General features: G+C 45.5%; 2 protein-coding genes across 2 annotated transcripts in view; both read left to right on the top strand.

Moving 5' to 3' along the window:
• Positions 1–10,760, top strand: part of Acap2 (ArfGAP with coiled-coil, ankyrin repeat and PH domains 2) — a 107,891-nt gene extending 97,131 nt beyond the window's left edge. The window contains exons 20-23 of the mRNA XM_032900071.1: positions 2–111; positions 1,426–1,536; positions 3,452–3,513; positions 8,816–10,760. Coding sequence (XP_032755962.1) covers positions 2–111; positions 1,426–1,536; positions 3,452–3,513; positions 8,816–8,916 — 384 coding nt within the window. The 3' untranslated portion in view covers positions 8,917–10,760. The remainder of the gene's footprint in view (position 1; positions 112–1,425; positions 1,537–3,451; positions 3,514–8,815) is intronic.
• Positions 10,761–17,447: 6,687 nt separating this feature from the next.
• The window catches only part of Xxylt1 (xyloside xylosyltransferase 1), a 130,452-nt gene continuing 122,831 nt past the window's right edge, over positions 17,448–25,068 (top strand). Inside the window, exon 1 of the mRNA XM_032900069.1 lies at positions 17,448–18,016. Coding sequence (XP_032755960.1) covers positions 17,555–18,016 — 462 coding nt within the window. The 5' untranslated portion in view covers positions 17,448–17,554. The remainder of the gene's footprint in view (positions 18,017–25,068) is intronic.

Raw genomic sequence — 25,068 nt, 5'->3', positions numbered from 1 at the left:
GGGCTCTTTGGTGACATGTGAGTTCCTGTTGCAGAATGGTGCTAATGTGAACCAAAGAGATGTCCAAGGGCGGGGACCGCTGCACCACGCCACCGTCTTAGGACACACAGGGTACGCAGTAGCACTTAGATAGGCAGGAAGCTCTCATCTTTAGAACTACATCAAAATACGTTTTTATTTTTTCTCAAGTTAAGGTTATTATATGGAATTTGTCAAAAGAGTGTATTCTTATGTCATGGTGAAATCTGAAAGTTACAGGTTCTCATTCAAAAGGGAGACCACGATCTGCGTTCTCGCTTGCTGTGGTGATAAACAGCATGACCATAAGTGCTGTGGGCCAGGAAAGGGTTCGTTTAGCTCTTTCTTCCATTCACAGTTTGTTATGGAGGGAAAGCAGGGAAGGAACTTGAGGAGGAATGTGGACGTAGGAACTGAAGCAGAGACCGCTGAGGACTGCTGCTTACCGGCTTAATCAGCTAGTTTATTTTTAATTACTGTATGTCTGTGTGTGGGTGTGTGTGCACCAGGCAGTGTCTGAGGAGGCTGACAGTGTCAGGTCCCCTGGGGCTGGATGTACGAGCATTGTGCGTTCTTAAAGCAAGCCCTCAGCTGCTTTCTTCTCCTGTGGCCAGGCCTACCTGCCTATGGTAGTGTCATCCACAGGAGGCGGGCCTCCTCCATGTCAGTCAACAACCAGGGCCAGTCTGAGAGAGGCGACGTTTCAACCAAGGTTCCCACATTCCAGGACTCTAGTTTATGTCAAGTTGACAATAATAACTAACAACTGTAGTTAATGTACAGATACAACTAACCAGTATAGTTAATGCATAGTTATAAACTAACCAGTATAGCTAGTGTATACATGTAACTAACTAGTATAGCTAGTCTACAGATATAACTAACCAGTAGAGCTAGTGTACAGATACAACTAACCAGTATAGTTAATGCATAGTTATAAACTAACCAGTATAGCTAGTGTATACATGTAACTAACTAGTATAGTTAGTATACAGATGTAATTAACCAGTATAGTTGGTGTACAGATACAACTAACCAGTATAGCTAGTATATAGTTATAACTAGCCAGTATAGCTAGTATAGTTATAAACTAACTAACCAGTTAGCTAGTGTACAGATGTAACTAACCAGTATAGCTAGTGTACATTTATAAGCTAACCATAATAGCTAGTATATACTTATAACTAACCAGTATGGCTAGTGTACAGAGATGAACTAAGCAGTATATTTGGGGTTTGTAAAGATTTCACTCATTTTTTATTATCAAAGTCTTTCATTGACTGTTGTAGGATGCTTTAAGAATTTTCTAACAGTATTGTTTAAGTTAGGTAGAACATTTTAGTTTTGGAGGTGAAATGGATCTTTTTCATCTTCATACTGTCTGAGAAATGCTGTTTCTTTAAACAGGCAGGTATGTTTATTCCTAAAGCGAGGTGCCAATCAACATGCCACTGATGAAGAGGGGAAGGACCCTCTGAGTATAGCTGTGGAAGCAGCCAATGCTGACATAGTAACGCTGTAAGTGTCCCCTTCTACCTACTTCCTGTGCTACCTGTTGCTTGTTCATGTACATGCGAGGGTCGTCCTAGAGCTCAGTATGTTGGCCAGGCTGGCCTTGAAATACAGGGATCCTCCTGTCTCTGCCTCCCAAGTGCTTGAGATTAAAGGCGTACACCATTACACCAAGCTCTGGGAGCTTTCAGCTCCCTGTTCTGTCTGTGCTGCTCTGCGGGGTACACTGGGTGTGCACGCCCTCTAAACACACAGGCTCCTTTGTTCCTCACAGGAACTCTGACAGGCGGTTTTCTTAGCACCCTCACTCTCAAGGCAAGGAGGCTCAGCTCCGACAGTTCAGGGAATTAATAACTGTTAAAGCTAGAACTTCGCACCGAGTGTCTGCTCTAATGCTGGACTCTCAGCCACTTCTGCTGCCCTGCAGAGCCATGATTGCCCCCACTGCTCTCTTTAGAGTACAGAGCTGGGCTTGGGATGGGTGGAGCAATGGGTAATTAGACTCCCTTGCTTTTAGAAAGAGAGGCTCATTAAGCTGGAGGGACAGCAGTCTTTTAAACAAATTGTTCACATGGGCACATGATTATTTTTAACACAAAATGCATCTTTTTCAATATTTGAATTATTTTTACCGTGATCTAATGGAGAGTCTGGTGATTTTCAGTTGGCTTGCAATGTTAGATCAAAGTAGTGTGTTATACTTAGAACCTAGAAATGAGATATTGTCAGCTGTACTTCATTTCCTGAGGCTAATGGAAGCAGGTTTTAAGTCATGTGATCATTCCATTCTGGGCTAAAGGAAACAGGCTTGGTGATCCCTCTGGTCTTGAGTAGAAACATGCGTCCATGACGCTCTCAGTTCAGAGAACCCTGTGGCTGCTTTAAGCTTACATTGAGAGATTTGGACTTGTGATGTTCCTCTTCACCTAACCTCTAGCCAATGAGACTCCCATCAGGGAGGAGTTATTGTTACTGTGAAGGTTGTTGCTGCCTGTATTGATTGGCAATCAAGAAAATGCCCACAAACATGTACGCAGGCCAGTCTGATCCAGACAACCTCTGATTTGAGATTCCCCCAGATAACTCTGGCCCATATTAAGTTGATAATTGAAGCCAAGTAGTCAAGAGCCTTTTCAGAGAATCTACGTAGCAGGGGAATACGTAGGAGCCATCATTAGTTCACACGGTTACTAGAGGAGGTGAAGGGAAAGGCCAGTGGCAGACGCTGTTGTCGCCAGATGGAGCTTTCAGAAGAGAGCGCAAGGGCTCTGGCAAGGCTGCAGATGGCGTGGTAGCCTCTAGGGCCAGGCAGGCACCACAGAGAACACCTTCCATGTAGCAGAGTTTTGTTTTCAGAAAAAGAAGAAATGCTTGTTTTTTAATCCAGTGTTACCTGTCTTCCATTTTGAGGGTTAGTAACCTCCAAAGAGTGTATGACCAGTATGGTGACCTTAGGAAAATTTTAGTAATCCTTAGCTATTCACTACAGTACTTGTATATCAAAATATATTCCCAATATTTAGAAGGAGCAGGTTTCCCACGTGCCGGAGACTCTCTCACTCAGGGTAAGCCAGTGAACAGCAGGCTTGTGCTCCCCACCGTAGAAGCAATCGCTCATCAGGTTGCTGTAGCAGCCAGGAATCCTGAAGTCCAGAGGAGGCAACCTAAAGTCTTGTAGGCACACGGCTAAATATGGGTCACTCACTATTCGCTCATGAGGATCATAGGAGGGCAGGCGAGATGCAGTTGTTTTTGTTCTGCAGGTGCTGGTCCAGCACCCAGAGTTCTCTGTCAGTAAAGACGCCAGTACGGGAATAGTTGAACCAGTGCCTGCCCACATGTACTAATGCTTGTGTATCTGCTCATTTGTCCACGAGTACTTGTGCGACTGCCTCTAAGAGCTCGTCTTCTTCCCTTCCAGGTTACGCTTAGCAAGAATGAATGAGGAAATGCGGGAATCCGAAGGACTTTATGGACAGCCAGGTCAATATTCTACTAACAATCATACTGAAATGCAGTATAAAAAGTGCATTCAGGAATTTATCAGTTTACAATTGGAAGACTCATAGTTCCTTAGCTAACTGGTGTGGTGTTCTAGAGCTTTTAAAATGTACTTGTAAATTGTGAGCTGTTAGCTTCTGTACTGTACTTACCGAATGCCTGGGTGGCTAATCCCGGGCCTTCCCACAGACTCCTGTTTCTATTTCAGTACACTTGTACTGTATTCAGTCAGCTCTGGCTGCAGAGCCCCTGGCTGCTGTACAGATAGATGTCTTCCACGAGCCTTCCACAGGGAGTGCGCTGACCAACAGGCTCTAATGTGCAGAGAGCAGCTTCCCGAAGGATTCTCGTTAGCTGTCCAGTGAAGATAACAAAATGCTTTTCTTTTTGTTATTCAGGGAATTTCTATACATTGTGTTCAGGGAACAAAAACAAATCACCATGTGTTTTGTACATAAAAAGTTAGTATGGAAAATGCCAAGAAAGGTTTATTGATGCGTTTTGCATTCCAGTCTGAGAATGAGTTGAAGATTTAAAGTAAAAACTTATGAGTAAGTTAAACGCCCACAGTGGGTATAAATTAGTTTCAAAGGCAAAAGTTTATGGTAGCTTTGCCTCAGGCAATCATGTCCTATTTTTGGGGGTCAGTAGATGTATTTAGAGCAGTGTTTTGTAAACCTGATGGCAAGGTAGACTTACTAGAAAAATGTCAATTTATGGTCACCTCAGTGCTTATCACCTGTGGGTCCTGGCATAAGGAAAGGGAGAGGAGTTAATACAACTCTTCCGTCTGATGGACACATGCTGGCTAGCCATCTGCACAGGAAGTGACACGCATTCCAGTTCATGGATTTGAGTGTCTGAGTTTCTAATCTGCTTTACAGTCAGACACAGAGTACTAACCATGTCAGGAACTCATGATTCAAGTACCCACAGAAAGACATTCACATTGCAATGAGTCTATTTGTTTTATAAAAATATATTTGTTTTATGAAAATGAATATTTATATTATTATTTTTGAAGTGGCCTGCTGATAGCATCTCTTATCACTGCTGAAGCATATTCTGAAATTTCTGTATTTTCTGTTATCTTCAGCCACTTAGTTTAACGACAGTAATCTCTAACTGTGTCAGTGTGAGGCCGGGTTTTTCTATTCAGAGGACTGGATTTACTATTTATTTTTGGCCTGATATAATAAGGAACAAGAAGGGGCCTGGATCAGATAGAGACTGCTTATCTAGGGTGTTTCACTTTAATCCTATGACTCAGTGTACCACCAGGTCAGGATACTCCGAGATGTGAGTGTGCTAATACGGGTCAGACTCAGCATTAACTCTGGATTTCAACCATTTGTTTCAGAGTTGAATGTTAGCTCTTAAATAAGCTCTAATTTTGTAACATATCTTTAAATGATAGTATTACAAGGCCACTTCTGAGGCCTTTGTAAGTTTAAGCACTTTGAATAAAAGTTGATCAAAGAGATGAGCTAACATTTGTGAGGTAGCAGTGAACTGCAGATTGTAAGTTGTTACGTTTGTATTCTCCTGAGATTGTAAAGGTAACGGTTAAGCCAGCTGCACCTTCCTTAAGTTGTTACATTTGTATTCTCCTGAGATTGTAAAGGTAATCGTTAAGCCAGCTGCACCTTCCTTAAGTTGCTTAACTATGCCTGCCCAGCTGGCGAGTCAGATGGCAGAGGCCGGCAGTCAGTGCGCCCCTGGCTCTGCAGTTGGGGACTTGCAAGGACAGGACCTCCCTGTTGGCTTCACTTCTGGTTCTGCTTGAATTTCTTCTGTGTCACCCTGGAGTGCTCAGATGTCCCTTTCACTGTTGTCCATGTGCAGTTGTGTGTAAGTGTAGGAACTTCCAGGTATTGGTAGGAAAAGATTGTTCTTTCAATTTAATGAAAACCTGAAAACAGGCCTCACTTTAAAACATTTTTTGAACCATCTTTAAATTTTAATTTAGAAGTTGAAAAGTATTAACTCTGCCAACGATACCAGGTTAAAAATAAGATTAAAAGAAACTATTTGAGAAGTATCTTGAAAATAATTAGATTTTAAGCTCAGTTTTAGGGCCCAGTGTTTAAAGGCGTGATGTGGCGAGCACCTGCGCTCCTGGTGCTTTCCCTTCTCTGCCCTTCCTGGTGCGTCAGGTGTGCTTGGCTCCACCACAGCTCTCTGCCTGCAGACTTTGCCTGGCGGCTTCGGAGCCATGGGAAGGAAACAGCAGAACTCTGCAGTTCGGAGGCACAGGAATTGTCCGTCCTTTGACAGTGCCAGGCCTACTGTTTAAAGGACCCAGTTACGATGCTTGGTACTCATGGACTTACCTCTAAGAAACTCCATCTCTAAACTTTAGTATTTACAGCCCCATGGACTCCCATTTTCATGGAAGGCAGTAGTAAGAGCACACGGCTTCTGAAAGGAAGGTGGCTTCTCTTTCAGCAGCCTTAGAACTCTTAGGAGGCCTGGCCAGGTGAGGGATAGCGCACATTGCTCTCAGTGGTGGGAATCAGTTAGGTGCTTCCTAGTTCCAGTTCTGGGCCTTCCCGAGGGTCAGGGTCAGTAGGTTCTCAGCCAGTGGGGCGTCACTGCATTAGGGAGCCATTTCTGGTCATGTGAACTTGGAGCTTCTGGAACCTGTCCAATCATTTGTAGAAGGAAAATACTCCCAACTGGTGGAGTAGGATGATGGCTGCGGTCACAGAGGGTGGGTGTCACATCACCTCAGGAATGAGGTCACTGAACCCTTTCAGTCATGCTAACTGCTGCTGAGATGAATATTCTGGATACGGGAAACGGAAGTAAGCTGACACTTGTCAGTGGGACATAGGAGTGTATACATTGAAACTTCAGAATTGTTCAGGCACATACAACACTCGAACGTTCTGAATGGGAAAAAATGTGGTTAAGTAACTTAAATAATATGCTTAGCTGATTTTTGTAGTGAACTGTTCAGTGTATTAATAGGAAGAGTCTAGGATAATGTATTCCAGAATCTTGTTTATGTATTCTAGTTCAGACAAATCAGATTTGCCTCGAGAAATTTTTCAAATGATTAAAATTCCCTTAAAGTTTAGATAATGAAGTTCACCTTGTGTTGGATATTTTAAGTGAATCACAGTTGTTGCTTTTGACAACACAGTTTGAGGTCTAAGGAAGTTAGCATACTAATAGAGCATTAGTAACTTTAAAAAACTGAATTTACCGAGTTTTGTGTGTGGAACTAGAAACTTCCTTTTGTATTGTATGAAACTCTTAAATGTTTGCAGTCTGTGAAACCAATGATGATTACAGCACCACACTCTCCTCCAAGGACGTGTTTACTCCAGTGAATGAAAGGTCTTAGAATTAGTTTTGCATGGTACAATGGTTTTACTAAAAACGTACTTGTATAATATATACTAGGTGATTTAAAATCAAACACTAGAAAATCATAAAGAAAAACAGCTCGTTATACAGAATATGCATCACTGAATGTAGAAGCCATATATTGCCATTGTACTGTTGTAATACTTGAGAATGCTCATCTGGTGCTATCTGTGAACGACTTGGCGTTAGCATCTGCTAGATCCTTCTCCTGTTTCTTCCCGAATATGTAATGTGTGCCTTTTATGTTATTTCTGGTGTTGACTGGTAAAATCGATGTGGTATTTTTGTATTATAATCTGCACTTTACACTTTCTTGGAAAGTAAAATTCTAGACTATCTGAATAGTATTTTAAAATATTTATAATGTTTACAATAAATATTTTACATATTTTAATTCAACATCTAAAAAGAGAAAAGAATTAAAGTATTTTGTATGGTTTGTTAATTGTTATTTAATGTTGCGCTGCTCTCGGTTATTTTGTGTCCAGTAGGATGGCCAAGCACAGGAATGGGTGGTTAGTTTGTCCTTCGTATAACTGGGCAGTGGAGTACCCTTTAGTGTGTGTGCCTGAGTCCTGATGGTGTGGGCCATGACCGCCTCCAGCCGCCCGAGAGACTCTTCCCACTGTACTTCCCTTGTAAAGTAGATTGATTGGGTTCAGGCGATTGTTTCATGTAGTGATTAAATTTCCAGGATTTTAATAAATTGCTTCGTACAGAGACTAAATGTTAAAAAGCACTAAATGTTAAGAGCACTAACATCTTTTTATTAAAATCTTTGTTATGTTTTTAGACTTTTTTACTAGACTTCTATCTGCTCCTCAGTCATTTTCTAATTCTCTAGCTTTTGGTATGACGCCTGTGTCTCCCACAATCTTGCTTTCAAAGACTTGCAGAGTTTACTGTTAACAGTAACTTAATAACAAGATTGTCATAAAATAGGACGCATGGTGTCGTAGGGGAACACTAAAACTGCGTGGTGACAAGAATCACACCAAACTGTACTTCATGCTCAAGTGACCAGAAGTGTGCCAGGAGTCTGTACCAAGGTAGTGCTGAGCAGGAAGTTATCATGAGTGCAGCGTCCAGAATAAGATTTCTCCTTCAAGGGGTTAATCTGAACTTGTGTACATAGTTCCTGGGCAAGAGGACCGCGTTCGGCTCGCTATACTGTCCTTGTCTATATGCTCCACCTCCACAAGAGTGTTGAGCACACACACGTGTGAGCAAATTCTCAAGTTTCCTTTCCCGTTCTGCATAGTGTTCTTGCTCAGAAGTCAGGAGACGCTGTGGAGCTCTGATTTCATAGCAGCTTTATGGCCTTCTGTTTACTGAGTTCAGTGAACAGGAGATGAGATACATTAGTTCTAAACCTCAAAATGTGTGTGAGCTCCCTTTTACAAACTGTTTCAGCGCGGGGTGCTTCTAGTTGGTGATAGTGTACGAAGCTTTCCCACCTGATGTCTAGCCAGCCTGTCAGCAGCCCGTCGTAATGGGTGCCATCCGAACCATCACCAGTATCTGGCTTTACTCATTTCTTTTAACTTTTATCCAAGAAAGTATTTCCTTATAAAAATGTGCTGTTTACTTCATTTCAAGTAACCTCCCTTCTTTCGAGTGCTAACGACTGTGTTTCTTCACCTTGCTTTCAACCGCTTGCGTCTCGCTCCTCTCTAACTCTGAGCTTCCCTCCGCGGTGCGTCTGAGACCCTTCTCCCAGGTATAGCCTCCCCTTTCCTACACACTTTTCTGGCGTTGTTGTTAGCTGGCCTTTTTCCTCCAAAAAAAGAAAAAAAATGATACTGGAAATGTAATGAATCTTAAAGTAGTATGAGTAAAAGTGAATGTTGTTTTATTAATATCTGAACTGTATAGAATTTAAAAGTCTCTTTATTTTCCTTTTACACAGGTGATGAAACTTACCAGGATATCTTTCGTGATTTTTCTCAAATGGCATCCAATAATCCAGAGAAACTCAATCGTTTCCAGCAAGATTCACAGAAGTTCTGATCCTTTTAAAAGGGGGAAACTATGAAATTTGGTGAATTCTTAATGTGTGCAAGCAGAAACTCACACATTTTTTACTACTTTAATTCCACTTAGTTTTGGTAGGCATTGAATCGTTTGGAAAAAAAATGGTACCCATTCATTTTGGATTTTTGTAAATGAAAACACGATCTCTCATAACGGGAAAGGGAGAAATCCACTGTAGTTCCTCTTTGATTTGAGAAGAGAAAAGCCTTTTTTAACTGGGTTGTGCTTTTATATAGAGTTGTATCCAGATCTAAGCATCTCTAAGTTCTGAGGTGCTACACTGGAGACCCCTCCATCCTTTGCCATGCATGGTGGTACTCTGGTTCCCCTGGGAACATTCAGTCATGTGTCTGCGTCAGGTGGGAGCCAGTTATCTCACCTGCTTGGAGGATGTGCTGTCCTCATAATAGTTGGTGGTTCAGAAGTAGGTATGTGTGCTTTCTGGCCGTGGTACCCACAGTGTGCAGTGCAGTTACCAGGACCAGTGGGTTCGCACCGTGTTTGCTCAGAGGTGTCACTGTCCTCCAGCCCCCCAGCTACACGGTTGCCGCGTGAGTAGACCACACTTCACTCTTTAGATTTCTTTTGTCTCATAGTGAAGAGAAGCTTTTACTGTTTTCTTTCTTCCATCACCCAAAGAATCCTAGCTCAGCTTCTGTTGTCAGGTTGACTTCCTGAAACCTTGACAGATCATCAGTGCAACAAAACCGGATTTCAGAAATTGACTATTGCAAAATTGGGCTTTCATCCAAACACGGTGATGTCAAAGATAATATTTTAGGGCATTTTTATATTTGGAATTAATCCATTTTAAGATACATATTTTTTAGTGTTACTCTTGGTGAAAGAAAAATCTCCATGTAATGGAAGAGAAAGCTAATTTTTTTCCTGTTTATACTAAAACTTACCAGCAATAAAGTCCTTTTATTTTTTTCTACATTTATCTTGTGTACTATACAACAGTATACATTCTTTTAAATTGTATCTTGTATATAGCTTTAGAATTAAGTAAAATAAGTCCTTTTGAGTTCCAAAATTATGCACATGTGAGTTTGTCTGGTCCCAGCTCTGCTCGATGTGTTTTGTCGAAGGACGGGATGGAGTAACCGCCTTGTAGCTCACTCATTGCCAGCACTGTTGACTGCGCTTAACCCTTTACAAGGTATTTGTAAGTAGCATCGATACTCAGCGTCACAGGAACATTTTGAGATGTATGTAAAATTATAGTTAATTAAGTAAACACTTTAACATTTTCCCCACAGTATATAGAGCTTTATTTTAATTAAATATAAAATCAAATCTAAGGAGAAATTCTATTGAAATAAATTTGCCACCCAGATAAGGCCCCCTGGTTCGGCCAAGTTGCAAACATGCAGTACTTAGTAAGCCACCACACCAAGGCTAAGAATCTGTTGTGATTTGTTTCTGGGGAAATGCAAACTCCCACAGGGTGAAAGGATTTTGTCCTTGCTGTCTCACCTCAGGCTTTCAGGTCATCTGGCCTTGTAGGCATTTTGATAAAGGAAAAAGGACTCGTTTGTGATATTTTAATTGGTATGTATTTTGAAATTTATTGTCCTAAAACATGTTCAAGGAAGAGAAATAGGCTAAAGATAGGGAAGAAAGCGGCCGCCTCTCCTCCACAGAGCCCCTTGGCCGTTCCTTGGCCGCTCCTGGAGCTCCTGTCTTGTTTGTGAAGGTGCAGGTGGGACTCCCTTTGGTTCCGCTGCTTGGGGCAGTTCCTCTGGACCCGCTGCCTTCCTGACTGTGGCCCTCAGTAGTATCTGCTGCCCTTTAATGACTAGCATGTTTTTTGAAAAGAAAAAAAAAAGCCTTAAAGGTTCAAGTGAAATGCCTTAAAGACTGTCATGGTTCTGAATATCTTGAGAGTTCAGATTGAGCTCCATCATTTAGTACTGTGGAAAGGCTGGCCACAAGACTGTATTGCTGCGGCTTACTTCATTGTCTCAATGTACTGACAAACTGGCTGAGAGAAAGGGCTGGAGTGTAGCGAGGCTTTTAATGAAGAGTTATAAGGAGGCCGGCTGCCCCTTAGAGGAGTCGTGCTGTGCTCACTAACAGCTTTCTGTGGCGTGTGGAGCATTCCGAGCATTAGAGAGATGAGCGCACACGGTGCCGGCCAGACACTCAGCCTGCTCCTCCTGATTGGCCTGCTGTCTCTCCAGGACAGGCATGCTGGTAATGGTGTCATTCTTCATTATTCTTAGTTCTTTTTCATGCTCTCATTGATGTGAAAACTGGGTTACTGCCAGAACAGTAGAGGCGCTCTGAAGGGTTCCTAGGCACAACTTCAGTGTGGATGTAGACAACGGTGATGGAGCAGCCGTTCACCAGGCTCCATTGCAACCCATGCTGAAGATTCCTGAGATTTCCAGTTTATTTTTAACACAGCCCTCAAAAGTCAATTCCAGCCCTGCAGTGTGCTTAGCTGATTGATGCTGGTGTCCGCTGTAGTTTACTGAACTCTGGTACTTTCTTCCCCCAAAGTAACACAGCTTGCGACTTGTACGTTAGTACAGCGAAGGTGCATGTTTGGGGAAAAAATATACACTCACATTTTACAGAATTTAAATTTGTGATCATGTTAGGAGTATTTAAAAATAAAATTATTTTTATATTAGATACGATTATAAGCCAAGCTGTGTTTAAAACTAAACTGCTACCCACTTTGAGTAATTAGACATTCCTAGGTCGCCCATTTAAATGAACTCTTTGTGTGGTTGCGATTTGACCATTAGCCAGGGCTGTGTGGTTTTTACAATGATGTCCTATACCCATAAGAACCGAGTTCATTTCCTTGGACCCAGGGTTTCTGACACACAAAGTGATTGATGAAGCAAAGGGAGCCGTAAACCTCCCTTCCTGCGCTTTATGACTCAGCTGGGCTTTCACATCGCCCTTTCTCTCCTGGTGTCACGGGAGCACTTGGAGGACTTCTGAGACCACGGTCGCTGTCAGCCTTGTCCCTGTCTCCATTCCCAGGCAGCTGCTCTTGTTTTGCAGAGATGGTCACTTGCTTTGCTAGTTGGAGGCTAAGCCGACCCGTGACGAGGTCTGACATGTGCTTCAAAAGCATCTGTGTGTGAACGGATCCAGCATCGCTGTAAAACAGGAGCTTTCCCTGTGTCTGACAGGAACTTGCAATACTGTGGAGAACCTCCTTGTGAAGTTTAGAGGAACAGATTGGAATTTGAAAGCATCAATTGTAGAATAGAAAAGCATTAACAAAGGGAAGTCTTAGAAAGTTAAACTCACCACTCATTACCTTTGTAATGTTTTCTAATGAGACTAAGTATAAAGGGGGCTGGGTTCTGCCTGGCTGAGCCCTGCCACCTCCGAGTGACTGGTGTGTGTGTGTGTGGGCTCATGTGGACAGAGAAAGATTCAATTGAATACAATTTTTCTTCGTGTTGGTCTTCTCACTATTATTTTCTAGTTCTATCTCATTCCTCAGCCTCATTTGGGGTATTAATTAATTCTTACAGGGAAAGCTTGCAGTGTTCCAAGGTTTTAGCACCATTTTACACGAAGGCTAAAGGTTAGCTTTTAGAAATGATGGGCGCCTTTTAAAATAGATGTTTACTTGTGCTCTGTGAAGTTTCTGGATCATTCCAGTCGCCAAGGCTGATCATCTGTACTATTTCATGCTACCTGAGAAAGGATTTTAAGAATGTATAACCAACACTCCATTACTTTTTATTAGTATGTAGGGGATTTGTATCTAATTCATGAATGTAGTTTTACTGTAGTTTGTCATTGTAAATGAAGCAAAGTACATTATCTTTATAGTTATTCTAAAATGTACATTATGTAAGAATTGTAAATATATTGACTACTTTGTATGCTGAAAATTTACAATATTAAGTCAATAAAAATATCTCACTTCTGGCACAGTTACTGTAAATGCTCCAACTTCTTTCGAACAGTGTTACATTCGATCACTTCAGTTCAGAAATCTACATTGATACTTAAAATATGTTCTTCCTGACTTCAGAGATGTTGCAGCCCCTACTTCATGCACTAAAGAACACAGACTTTGGTTTTTAAAGAGACTTTGGACTCTTCTTCTGTTTCTCCCATAATAGCTGATACGTCTCTTGGAGTTCGAATCTTGCAGCCCAGCCACACTCCGTCCTTTTAGTAAACAGACCCTGCTTCTGTGTGAATGGGATGGAAGGATTGGAGAGCTGAAAAGCAGACCCACATCGGAGGCTACAAAGTCGGCCCATACCCTGAGTGACCAGTCTTAAGCCCTGCATTTCATTTCAGAGTAGTCTCTAAGGAGAACCTGCAGCAAGTGTTTCAATGGAGGCAAACAGCCTGCTTTTCTTTCTTATTCTTTTTGTTTTGTTTTGCAAACACAGTACATCATCACCGCCAAAAGAAAGTCTGAGTCACAGAAAAGGGCTACGTATGATGGCGTGTGCTTGTACTCTCAGCGTGCCAGGAGTTAGAGGCAGGGCAGTTTTAGATAACGTGAGCCTGCTGCAAACAGGCAAACAAGCACTCAGAAACCTTACCCAGAAAACAAGACTCGGGTATCCAGAAAGTCATCTGTAATTCTGTCACTTACCTGTGCCGTCTAAAATCAAATCCACTAGCTACAGAGTTGCTTGTTTATTTCACATGCATATGTGTGCATGCTTATGTGTTTGTGGGTGCATGTATGCTCACATGCAGGTGAACATGCGTGTGTGCTTCCTTCCACACGCGTCGCTCCTCAGGCGGTTTATACTGTTGATTTGAGGAAAGGTCTCTCCATGGCTTGGCACTTGTCAGTTCGGCCAGATGACCAGTGAGCCCTAAGGATCCTACCTCTGCCTCCCTAGTGGCCATTCCAGGTTTATAAGTATGTGCCAAAGTGCCAGACATTGACTTGGGTTCTGATGCCACATGTGGATCCTCTGTATGCTGTGTGGCAGGCACTTTATTGTCTGAGCTGTTTGCCCAGTCTGCACAAGTCCAAAATCAACACTAGGCAGTGGTGAGTTCAGGTTTTAGGCATAATCCACACTGTGAGAGCTCAGTAGCCACATGTGCTTAGTGACTTGTTCTGGGCAGGGTGGATTATAGATTAAGTTCTTTTTGACCAATGCCTGTAGGAAGCTTGCCTTGCCTTGGTATGGAAGGCCTTCTAGAGCCTTGGGTCTGGATGCACTGAAAACAGCAGACTGTTGCTCTGTGACCTTCTTTTCCTTAGATGGGGGAATAGTTGTAAAACGTGAGAATTTTCAGATGTACCAAAGTAATTTTCATAGTCACAGGCTCATGGCAACATTTTTCTTTCCTTGGACCCCATACCCACCAAGCCAAGGCCCTTGGGACCAAATTCCAGATCATTTAGTGTGAATCTTTGAAAGGATTGTGTGTAATGATTCAGCACCTTAAACTGCTGAAAATTATCAGATTTTTTTTTTCACTTGTTTCAAATACGGTTTTCCCAAGTCAGTTCACACACTGCGGTTGGCTAATATGTCTCTTAAATGTATAGGTTTTCTCTGCATTAAACAATTGTCTGTGTGCAGTTGCTGAACAGCCAGGTCTTCTTGTTTTGTTTTTTTTTTTTTTTTTTTCCATTTTTTTTTTTTTTCGGAGCTGGGGACCGAACTCAGGGCCTTGCGTTTGCTAGGCAAGCGCTCTACCCCTGGGCTAAATCCCCAACCCCAGGTCTTCTTGTTTTTGAGACATGGTCTTACGCTAGCCTTGGCAGGCCTGGAACTTGCTGTGTACAGACCAGGCCGGCCTTGAAATCAGAGATCTGCCCGCCTCTGAATATCATCACTTTAAGGACAGCACTGTGCTTGCTTAAGCAGCTCACTGGTGATTACTTCGTAGCAATCTTTTTGCTCTCAGAGGTCGAGCTCTAAGAGATGGAGCTTCAGGAGCCAGGACCTTAGTCACACAGGCCATAGGCAGCTTAAGCTGCCAGCTCGCTCTGAGCCGAGCACGGTGCTGCTTCAGCTTGCCAAGTTGCTGTGATCTCAGGTTCCCACGTTTTTATCTGTTAGGGCTAAGTATTTTGGTATATTGTTATTTCTTCAGGACAAAGATAAATTCTTAGACGTGAAATGCTGGTTTGATAGGTAAGAATTCTGAAGCTTTCTCAGTGGATCAGATGCTGTGTTCAGTATTGGAAATATTTTTGATGAAAAAAAATAGAAAATATCCACTGTTCTCTTGGAGTCTATTCAACAAGGAAACACGGACTAGGTGGTATATAGGTGGATGTCATAGAATCACTAGTGATGGTTCAAGCCCCCACACTATATGAGAAGGAGTTTAGAGGTCATGAGCCATGGTCTGAAGTAGATACGGAAAGCATGCCACAGGAAAAAACCTGATACCTGGTCAGGAATGATATACTTTGGCCAAAGTTAAACTTATTCCTAAATGGTGCACATCAGGATTTTGTCTACATAGCCATATTGTGATACACCCAAGTATGTGGATTTTAAGCTGAGAAAAGGTCACCTACCTGCACCTGAGTTTTCACTTGCTAATTTCCCCGTGAGAATACATTCCAGACAAGAGCAGGGCCTCTCTTTCTTCACTATGTCCTGGGTACCCTTGTGCTTGGGATCAGTAGGTGCTCCTGGTCAGCTTAGTACTCAGGGGCTGCCACGAACCCACCGCTGCAGTTTCCGTAGTGGTATACTTAAGCCACAACATTAAATTTCCCCACGGGCAGCGAATAAGGCACGGTAAGCTACAACTTAGGGTTAAATTCTGGAAATAAAAATGCTGGTTTGGTCGAGGTTTATTCTTTATATCAGGCATCAGGCAGATTATTTTGAGAATCATTTGAGTATTTTCTTGACCTTGGTTTAAGTTGCTTTATTTCTTTGGCATGAATTAAAGGGCTAAATGTCTGAAAATAAGTCAGTTGAAAAATTGTTGAATAACAGAGAGAGAGAGAGAGAGAGAGACAGAGAGAGACAGACAGAGAGAGAGAGACAGAGAGACAGAGAGAGAGAAAGAGAGAGAGAGAGAGAGAGAGAGAGAGAGAGAGAGAGAGAGAGAGACAGACAGACAGAGAGAGAGAGAAACAGAGACAAACCACTTGATCGATGTTATGGGTGGGGACTAAAAGGTACAAGTTGCAGAATTATTTAGAGATTTGGGGTAGTATTTATAAACACCTCAGAAAAGTTGCAGTTACTAAATTTTTTTTATAGCTATTGGATATTTACACTTATTTTGGTAAGTTTAATGTCTCCTGGATTTAAGTTATTCAATGTCAGGCACCTTATTGTCTTTCCTATCTGCGATGGTGATGTTGCCTTTCTTTTACATCTGGGCATAATTGTTCTCAGAGTAAGCACGTAACCACTGGGTGTGTAATAGTTGGCAGCAGTAGAGCTGGCCTGGACTTCCTGTCCCATGTGTCCATGGAAAATAAAACTCAGAACTTGAATTACTCACTGAATATGAGTTGTGTTTTGGAAATCACATGCTTTGGCCTGTTGCAAATATCTGCATATCATGGAATTGTGAGGATCAGATGACTTTACCAACTGTGATCATTCTGCCCTCTTGGGGTCCCCCTGCCGGTGGTGAGTAGTATGTGTTGAACCCGCAGGGCCTGTTTCAGAGGTTGGCTGCTTTTCAGAATTGTTGTTCCAGTGGAAAAGGACAGAGTTGGAAGCACGTGATGCTGGGGCAGGTGAATGCCATCCTCGGGGGCAAGGCTAGCCCGTTGTGTACTCGGGAACATTTGAGCATTCTTACCTCCACCGCTTTGAAGCATGCAGACCAATTTCCTTCAGAACTTTTGTTATATCGCCAAGTCTTAAAAACCTGAAGTTAATGAATTTTTGTCTGCCTGGCATTGTCTGACTGATGATGGTTAAATGGCTGCAGGCTAGTGCTTTGTTAAGTCACTCAGTATGCCCCAGTTAAGATTTTTCAAAACTTTCTGGGACTTCTCATGCTTTCCCTTAAGTCTTGCAAGCCAATTAAACAATTTTTGTGTTTCTCGGGAGCTTTCTGCAGGGACTACAGTTTTGGACAGTAAAGTCCCCCTGCTGGCCATGGATATTCTCCGGGTTATCCCAGAGGTGTGAAGGGAGATGGGGAAAGCCATTTTCATTTGGGGTGTTAATAAACCTATGTGTGAAACAAGAAGGACCTTCTGGTTTAAATGTTTCAACTCTAGGTAGTTTCCTAACTAGTGAAGAGGGAGGGAGGAGGAGAGAGAGAAGACAAAATGTGGAGATAGAAAAGGTAGCTTTGTCTATATAAGTCTTATATTGAAGCGTTTGTTATTTCAAGACCAAGATTCCCCCTCTAGCAGGCCGACTCATTCTAGGGTCTGGCGTTAGCCTCTCTAGTCTGGCTTCCAAAATCTGCAAAGGAGAGCTGGCGTCTAACCCGTCGGAACCTAGGACCTAGCGGCTGCGAAGCTGCGATGGCCCCGCCCTTTAGGTGTCCACGGTCACGATTGGCTCTGGGCAGCGCGGTCCCGCCCCCGCTATGGCCGCCGCCGGCTGCCGGGCTCGGGACCCTGGAGTGCTGCTTTGAGTGGGCCCGGCTGCTGGGCCGCCGGCTCCGGCGCGTGGGCCTCCTCCGAGGCGGGGCCGCGTGCGCTCGGGCCATGGCGCGCCTGGGCGCCGTGCGCTCGCACTACTGCGCACTGCTGCTGGCCGCGGCGCTGGCAGTGTGCGCCTTCTACTACCTGGGCTCGGGCCGGGAGACCTTCTCCAGCGCCACCAAGAGGCTGAAGGAGGCCCGCGCCGGGGCCGCCGCGCCCACGCCGCCCGTGCCAGAGCTGGCCCGGGGCTCCGCGGCACCGGCCTCCGGTGCCAAGGCCAAGAACCTGGAGGGCGGCTTGGCGGTCCCGGTGGACTACCACCTGCTCATGATGTTCACCAAGGCGGAGCACAACGCGGCGCTGCAGGCCAAGGCTCGAGTGGCGCTGCGCTCCCTGCTGCGCCTCGCCAAGTTCGAGCCGCACGAGGTGCTTAACCTCCACTTCGTGAGTGAAGAGGCCAGCCGCGAGGTGGCCAAGGCCCTGCTGCGGGAGCTCCTGCCGCCTGCCGCCGGCTTCAAGTGCAAGGTGAGAGGTGGATGGCCCACGTCTGTTCTCTGAGCTGTCACTGGTAGCTCCAGTGAGCGGTGTTCGATTCCTGTGCCTGTAGCCTGTCTAATATCCTCTACCCTGTCCTGCACATGCGTGTCCAGCGTCCTGGAGATCTGGTCTGGGGGCGTGTCCTAGAGTCAGACTAGCAGGGATGGATCGGCAGCGTTAACTAGTCCCTCTCCCGCTTGATCCCGCACTGTTTCCTGAAAGATCAGCCCGCCCTATTTTGCTAGTTTCCCAGAGTTCATTCATAAGAAGTGCCTTTACAGTCTACACTTCTCATATTCTTTGACTTCTGAGAATGGAATTGTCCCTTTTGAAGGCACCAATAGTCATCACTCTGAGCTATGTCTTCCAGTCAGGATCTTAGGGAGGCCTCTAGAAGTATCAGGGTTAAACTGGAACTCCTCAGTAGTATTCTGGGGGAGGGGTGGGGGAGGGAGAGAATCTCATGTCCTCTCTGTGTCCTTTTCCCTCTTGCCCTTAAGGATGCGTGAACCAGTTAGATAAGCCACAGGTTCCTCCTCTAGAGGAAAAGCTCCAAGGGATACAGATTTGAACCCACCAACCTGACTTCCCAGCAGCTCCCACCTCTTCTGGCCTCTGATTTATCACCTGCCTCTGTTTGTCCAGGATTGGGTTCTTGACCTACGAGCTTGTTACTCTCATCAACTTGCTTGCCCTATCTATTTTGATGCATTGGTTGTCCGGAGTGGGTCCAGAGTCTGATTATTGGGAAAGAGGGGCCGATGGTCTTTAAGGATGGAATCTGATGTTGGTGAAAGATATTGAGGCAAGAGCAGAATTCCTTGTCCCTGTACCTAGCTTGGTGCCAGGGACCATGCTGTGTTCAGGGATCCAAGGCAGTTTTGTGTTGACTAGAGTCATGTCCCTGTTGCTTGGTAGAGCTCTTCCTTGACTCTCTTTCCTGGACTCATGGCTATGCCTTCAGTTTCTTTTGTTTTTTGTGCTTGCTCTCCAGACCACACTGGCCTTGACCAGTCATTTTCTGCCTTTGTCTCCGAGTGTTGGATCACTGGTATGCATAGCCCTGACTGGATTGACTATTATTATTATTTTAAAAGGATCTCACTCCATAGTCTAAACTAACCTGGGAACTCATTGTGTAGCTCAGGCTGGCTTCGAACTTGTGCCAGTGCTCCTGAGTGCTCCACTCTTTGTGTGCCACCACACCTGGCTTCCTGACTATATCGAGTATGCCCTTACATTCGGGAACCTTCCAAGCCCGACCCTCCATAGCCTGAAGGACCTTTCCATTCCTGCTCCCCTCATAGCACTGAAGATAGGACAACCGCTATGGTCAGGAAAGAGTACCTGGACTGGAATTTCACCCTGTAGGATCTAGAAGTGTCTTTCACCAGGGGTTTGTTCCAGAGCCTATCCTGCTTTGCTTATCTGCAGTCTCCAGAGATAACTCAGCCTGTCCCTGTTTGATCCCAGCATTCTAACTAACATTGGAGAAACCTTACTATTCCAGGGAGAAGACCACAGGGCCAGTCTAGGCAGGTCTTGGGTTTCACCAGGTCACCTTGAAGACCAGCATGCTTTGCTGCTGCAGGGAGAGCAGCTGGGGCCTGCTCTGCATTTCCAGGTGCGCTTCCTGCCCTTCATCAGGTATGCACCTGTAGCCTAGCCCGTGTGCCTAACTAAGCTCATGTCATTCCCAGTGTTGGAGTACTGTCTCCATCCCAAATCCTGCTGCTCTTCCAATACCGTCAGCTCCTTGGAGACGTGCAGGGGACGGACCCACGGCTGAAGAGTCTGTGTTTTTCCCATTGATACTTTCCCGCCGTGGTGCTTTGCCATATCACCTGCCCCTACACAGTTCCTGCCCTGTAGTTGGCCTGAAGGTCAGACTGCTGTCTTGGAGTATGTGTTTCCTGCTCTGTGGAGCCCATCTCTGACAGCTGCAAGCCCTTACACAAAGCTTGGTGGCAGCTGCAAATGACCTGAAGGGACTGTCACCTTTCCTGTTGAGGTGTAAGCTAGTGGTTCTAGCTCAACAGTTGTTAACCTGTGGGTTGAGACCCCTCTGGGAGTTGACTGACTCTTTCACACAGGGGTCACCCAGGACCAGCAGAAAACACAGATACTTACATTACAAACGGTAGCCAAATTACAGTTAAGTAGCAACAAAAATAATGTTATGGTTGGAGGTCACCACAACATGAGGAACTATTATTAAAGGGTCACAGCATCAGGAAGGTTGAGAACCACTTCTCTAACCAGATAGCAGCAGGCAGCTAAAGGCTTATCAATCTTGGGGTCACATTGACCCCCTTGATTATAAATTTGTATTTTGTGAAGCTGTTTCTGTGGTAAAAGGTACCCCTGCTCCCCAAAGAAGGCTTGCTTCACTTGCTGTCATTTAATTCTTGCTGGGCTTTGTAAAGCTCCCTACCCCACAAGCCATTCACCCGTGCCTTCAGTCTTCCTAGAACGTGCTCCAACTCTGTCCTTCGGTGTTAGGAAAGTGCTGTGACGCTGACCACACTCCTGCCCCTGACATCTCTTAGCTGCCCTGTCTGCCCCTGACACCACACTCTTTGTGTATGGGCATCTTTTGTTCAAGAACTTATTTCTCTCAGCACTGATTAGGGAATCAGAACGTCTCGAACAGGTCAAAGCAGCTTGAAGATCTTCAGAACAGACTCTGCAAGGCCACCGGGGAGTGGCTGCCTCCGAGGTGGCCTAAGGTGGAACAGCATCCAGACTACAGTTTCTCCCTTTTGAAGATTACCTCTCTGTGTCTCTCTGTCTCTGTCTGTCTGTCTGTCTGTCTCTGGAGGTGGCTCCTCGGTACCCAGCCTTCTAGAGACAGCCTGGGGCTTGTACCCAGCCGTCATGTCCACAAGATACAGAGCTGGCACAGGACTGTGTCTATGCTCACAGTTGCATTCCCAAGTCATCTTCAAGTGATAAACACCGGAAATAAATAGAGAACGTTTTAGTAACCTTGGGTTATGTTACAGTTAATTAAATATTAGAAGAAACATTCATGTAACCAGAAAAGTCTCATTTTGACTCTTAGAGAGAAAATTTCGAAATATGTTAACTTGTTATATCCTGACCGTGGAAGTACTTTGTAACCAAACGTCTGAACCTGCTGTGTCCCAGTTACCAATGTAGGAGCTGCTTGGATAGTCCATCTTTCCACTACAATCACATGCTCCCTAATAATACTAAAAACCTCCTGGGTCATGCCCCAGTCTCTGGTCCACACTGTCCTGGTGGTGCCTAGGATGTGCATTTAGATGGAGAGGCACAGGCATTTCTGGGATGAGCCTGAGGCTTTCCTGCTGACCTCCTGGAGCCAGCTCAGGCTCCCTGGCCTCTGCTGCCCGTGATGCTCTCTTTCTGCCTCAGCCAACTTGGGAGGGTGCCGTTGTCACCGTACCACATGATTTCCAGTTAGGTCTCCTGTGTTTCCTGGCACATCCAGCCTTGCTTTCCTTCTCTAGCTTGTCATCCTAGAGCTTGAGATTGGGTGTCCCTTTCTGCAGATTCACTTCCGAGCTCCTCCTTTGTCCCTGTGTCAAGTAGACTCTGACCTCTACCTCTCTATGGTTTTGCTTTGTAGCCCGGGATGGCCTGAACCTCGAAATCCTGGTGCTGGGCTGTAAGCGTGCGCCCTCGTGCCTCGCTAATTAGCTCTTCCGTCAGCTTTTCTTACTGTGTCAGATCCAACAGGGTGTACCCAGAAAGCCCGACAAGAAGCTGATGTCACACGTTCGTTTGGACTGGTTTCTCATTTAAATGGTCTGGAGGGAAGCATTTCTGGCTGGCGTGAGAGCCCCATGCAGCCACGAGGCTCTTTCTAGATCACTGTCTCACCCTCCCAGGGTAAGCCCTTTTCGTCATGGCCCAGGATGGCTGCTGAAGCTCGAACCAGCAAATCTGTGTTGCTTGTGTTCAGCCCAGGGTTTCTGTGGCTTTGACTTTGTCCAAAATCAAATGTGGCCCTCCTCCCCTGTCTCCTTGATAAACTAAGCTCAGTGAGCGGCCCTCAGCAGCAGCCCCAGTCCTACACAGCCACTGTTGACATCTCCGCTGGTCCTGTGTTGTCACCTCCGCTGGTCCTGTGTTGTCACCATTCTGTCTGCTCAGGTATCACCATTTCCGTCATGAGCCCCATCTTTCCCATTGTCCCCTGCGTTTGTCTTTTGTGGCCCGTACTCATTTGCATGTCTATCCACCCAGCAGGTGTTGAATGCTTACCCTGGATAAGCACTGCTCTGGGTTCCCGTGAACCATAGCCACAGTACAGCCCTCTGGGGACTCACATTCCGCCGCCATGGAAATACGTGTGAGAAGCTACGTTTTAAATAAGTAACAGAGCAGGTTCCATGGAGAGAAGCAAAGCAAGACAAGGAGCTGGGGGTGTGCAGATGTTCAGGGTGGGGACTTGGCTGCCCTGTGGAGGTGGCCTGGGAAGGCTCGCTGGTAAGGAGGTGAGGGAGCAGAGTCTGAGGGGAGGGGAGAAGGAAATCCCTGCAGGAGCAGCTTCTTCAGAGAGGATGAGGAGAGAGGGCTGAGTTATTAGTGTGCCCGGATGTCTGAGAACGTAACTGACCCGTGGACTTGTTTGAAGTCTTTTTCTCCCCTCCAGAATGTCCCGGGAAGGCAGATATGACCTTCATCTGTCAGGTTTTGGGAACCCACCCTCTGTTCCTGAGTCTGAAATGACCACTGCCCCTTCGTGTGCTACATAAGCAGAACAGCCACTACCTTCCTACATGGACGGGCCAGGACGTTGACACAGACAGCCCTCCCCTCACACCAGGCCGTTCCTCACTACCCTCCAGCCTCCAGTTCTGCCTCTCCATTGTGCCCACATCTGTTTCTTTCTCTTCCGTTTCCCACTTGCTCCTCTCAGCGGCGCCTGGGGTCTCTGGGTGTCTTCCATATGGCACCGGGCGACAGGGATGAGCCTAACGTTCTTGAGGTCCACATTGTACCACACCAGTACTTCGTCCCTTTTTGTACTTGGATGGTATTCCACGGTATGGATCGGCCTGATGAGTTCTCTTGGCTTCCCCTTTGGGGCAGTTATGCTAAGCTTGCTTCTAAGTTCGGGGTGGACCAGCTTTTAGATGTCTTGGGTATAACCTGGGCCTAGAACAGAGGTCTTCAGAACGGCCAGGTTGGTTTCAGGGCAGCCGTATCGCTCACCGCTGCAGGCACAGTGTGGGGCCTGGCTCTGCACCCTCACTGGTCTGTGGTTTTGATCTTGGTCTTTTGGTTTGATTTGGTTTTGATTTGCATTTTCTTAGTTACTGTGAGGTGATCATGTGCTGGTAAGGGCCGTTGGATAAATGCATTTAGCAGGATTGCACACTCAGTGTGCTAGTTAGTGTTTCCATGGCGGCACAATACCTGAGGCAGGAAAAGAGAGGTGCGTGGGGAGAAAGAAGGCTTTACTTTGCCTCATAGTTCCAGGGGTTTCAGCCCATGGTTGTTTGGCCCTGTTCCTGTGGGCCCATGAAGAGAGAGAGCTTTATGCTGTAGAGGTGTGGTGGTTCCTCTTCTGGTAGTTAGAAAGGGAGTACAGAGAAGGGAGAGGGGAGGAGGAAGAGGAAGAAGAGGAGGAGGAGGAAGAAGGAGAAGGAAGGAGAGGAGGAAGAGGAGGAATAAGAGGAGAGACAGATACAAGAGAAGCACAGAGACAGAGAGGAAGCCTCTCAAGGTCACATCCCTGGGGACTTCTTCCAGCTAGGTCCCACCTCCCAGTTTCCCCGCACTTAACAGTAGTGCCCACACTTTATGCGTTGTCCCATTGGTTAGGTCAGAACCCTGACACTTCCCTGACACCTTGGCACCTAGTAATATTCCACTGTGGGAGTGTTTTTCTTTTTCCCTTTCTTTCTCCCTCATTTCCTCCCTCCCCCTCTCTGCTCCTTTCTCTCGTCCTTTCTATCTCATGCAGACCAGTTGACCCCAAACTCACTATGTAGTCAGGACGGCCTTGAACTGGTTCTCCTGCCCCCCCACTTCTTGAGTGCTGGAATTCTAGACGTTTCCCTCCCCCTCCTCCAGCTTTAGAGGAGGCATTTCCTATCCGGCCCCCAGCATTCCCTTCCTAGTCCCCAAAGGCTCCGGGCTCATACTACAGAGTAAATGCATTCGGTCCATAAGAGTCTTTATAGGCACAGTTCCAGTATTGATAAAGAAAAAAAAAGATTGAAGGCAAACTCTTAGCTGAGAGCCCCTGTAAAATTAAAAAGCAAGTTACATACTCCAGCATACTGTGGGATAGGGCAAACGTTCCCGTTCTGAAAGGACAGTGGACAGGGCAGGGGGGACAGGACTACAGGACCCACGCCTTTCCATCTCAAGCAGGTTAGGCTCATGGCATAGAGCGAGCAGGAAGTGCCTGGGACCCTCCAGGCCATATGACCTCTCTCCTGGCCAGCCTGTGCCTGTTACCTGTGACTTTGCCTGGCAAATGGTTCATGATCTTTAGCCTCAAGGTCCTAGAGCAGTGGTTCTCAACCTGTGGGTCTCTATCTCTTTGGGGCCCAATGACCTTTGTGCAGGGGTCACATGTCAGGTTTCTTGCATATCAGCTATTTGCATTCTAATTCATAATAGTAGCAAAATTATAATTGTGAAGTAGCAACAAAATAATTTATGGTTGAGGGTCATTATAACATGAGGAACTGTATTAAAGGGTTACAGCGTTAGGAAGGTTGAGGACCATTGTCGTAGTCTCCATTGGAGCATACAGTTTCATGTATGATCCTCAAGGGCTGCCAGCCTCCAAATCTATAACTTGTATATTTGGTGTGTATACAAAACTAGCATCACATGGAGTGTGCCAGCGTTTGCCTTCAGCTGGAACAGTGGCTATCCCCTTAGGTCACAGACGCTTCTGAGACTCTGGACGGCTGAACTCGGGGAAACAATCACCTGGTCCTTCGTATTCTTAGACCTTCGAACCCCAGGATAGGGTTGGCGCTTTCCGAGAGTCCTTCCAGGTAGCTCTCCTGTTGTCCTGATGGACTTAG

The sequence above is a fragment of the Rattus rattus genome, chromosome 4 (genome assembly GCF_011064425.1).
Source record: "Rattus rattus isolate New Zealand chromosome 4, Rrattus_CSIRO_v1, whole genome shotgun sequence".
NCBI classification, from domain to species: Eukaryota; Metazoa; Chordata; class Mammalia; order Rodentia; family Muridae; genus Rattus; species Rattus rattus.
Note: the sequence above shows the minus strand (reverse complement) of the source record. Positions and strands in the feature narration are given on the sequence as shown.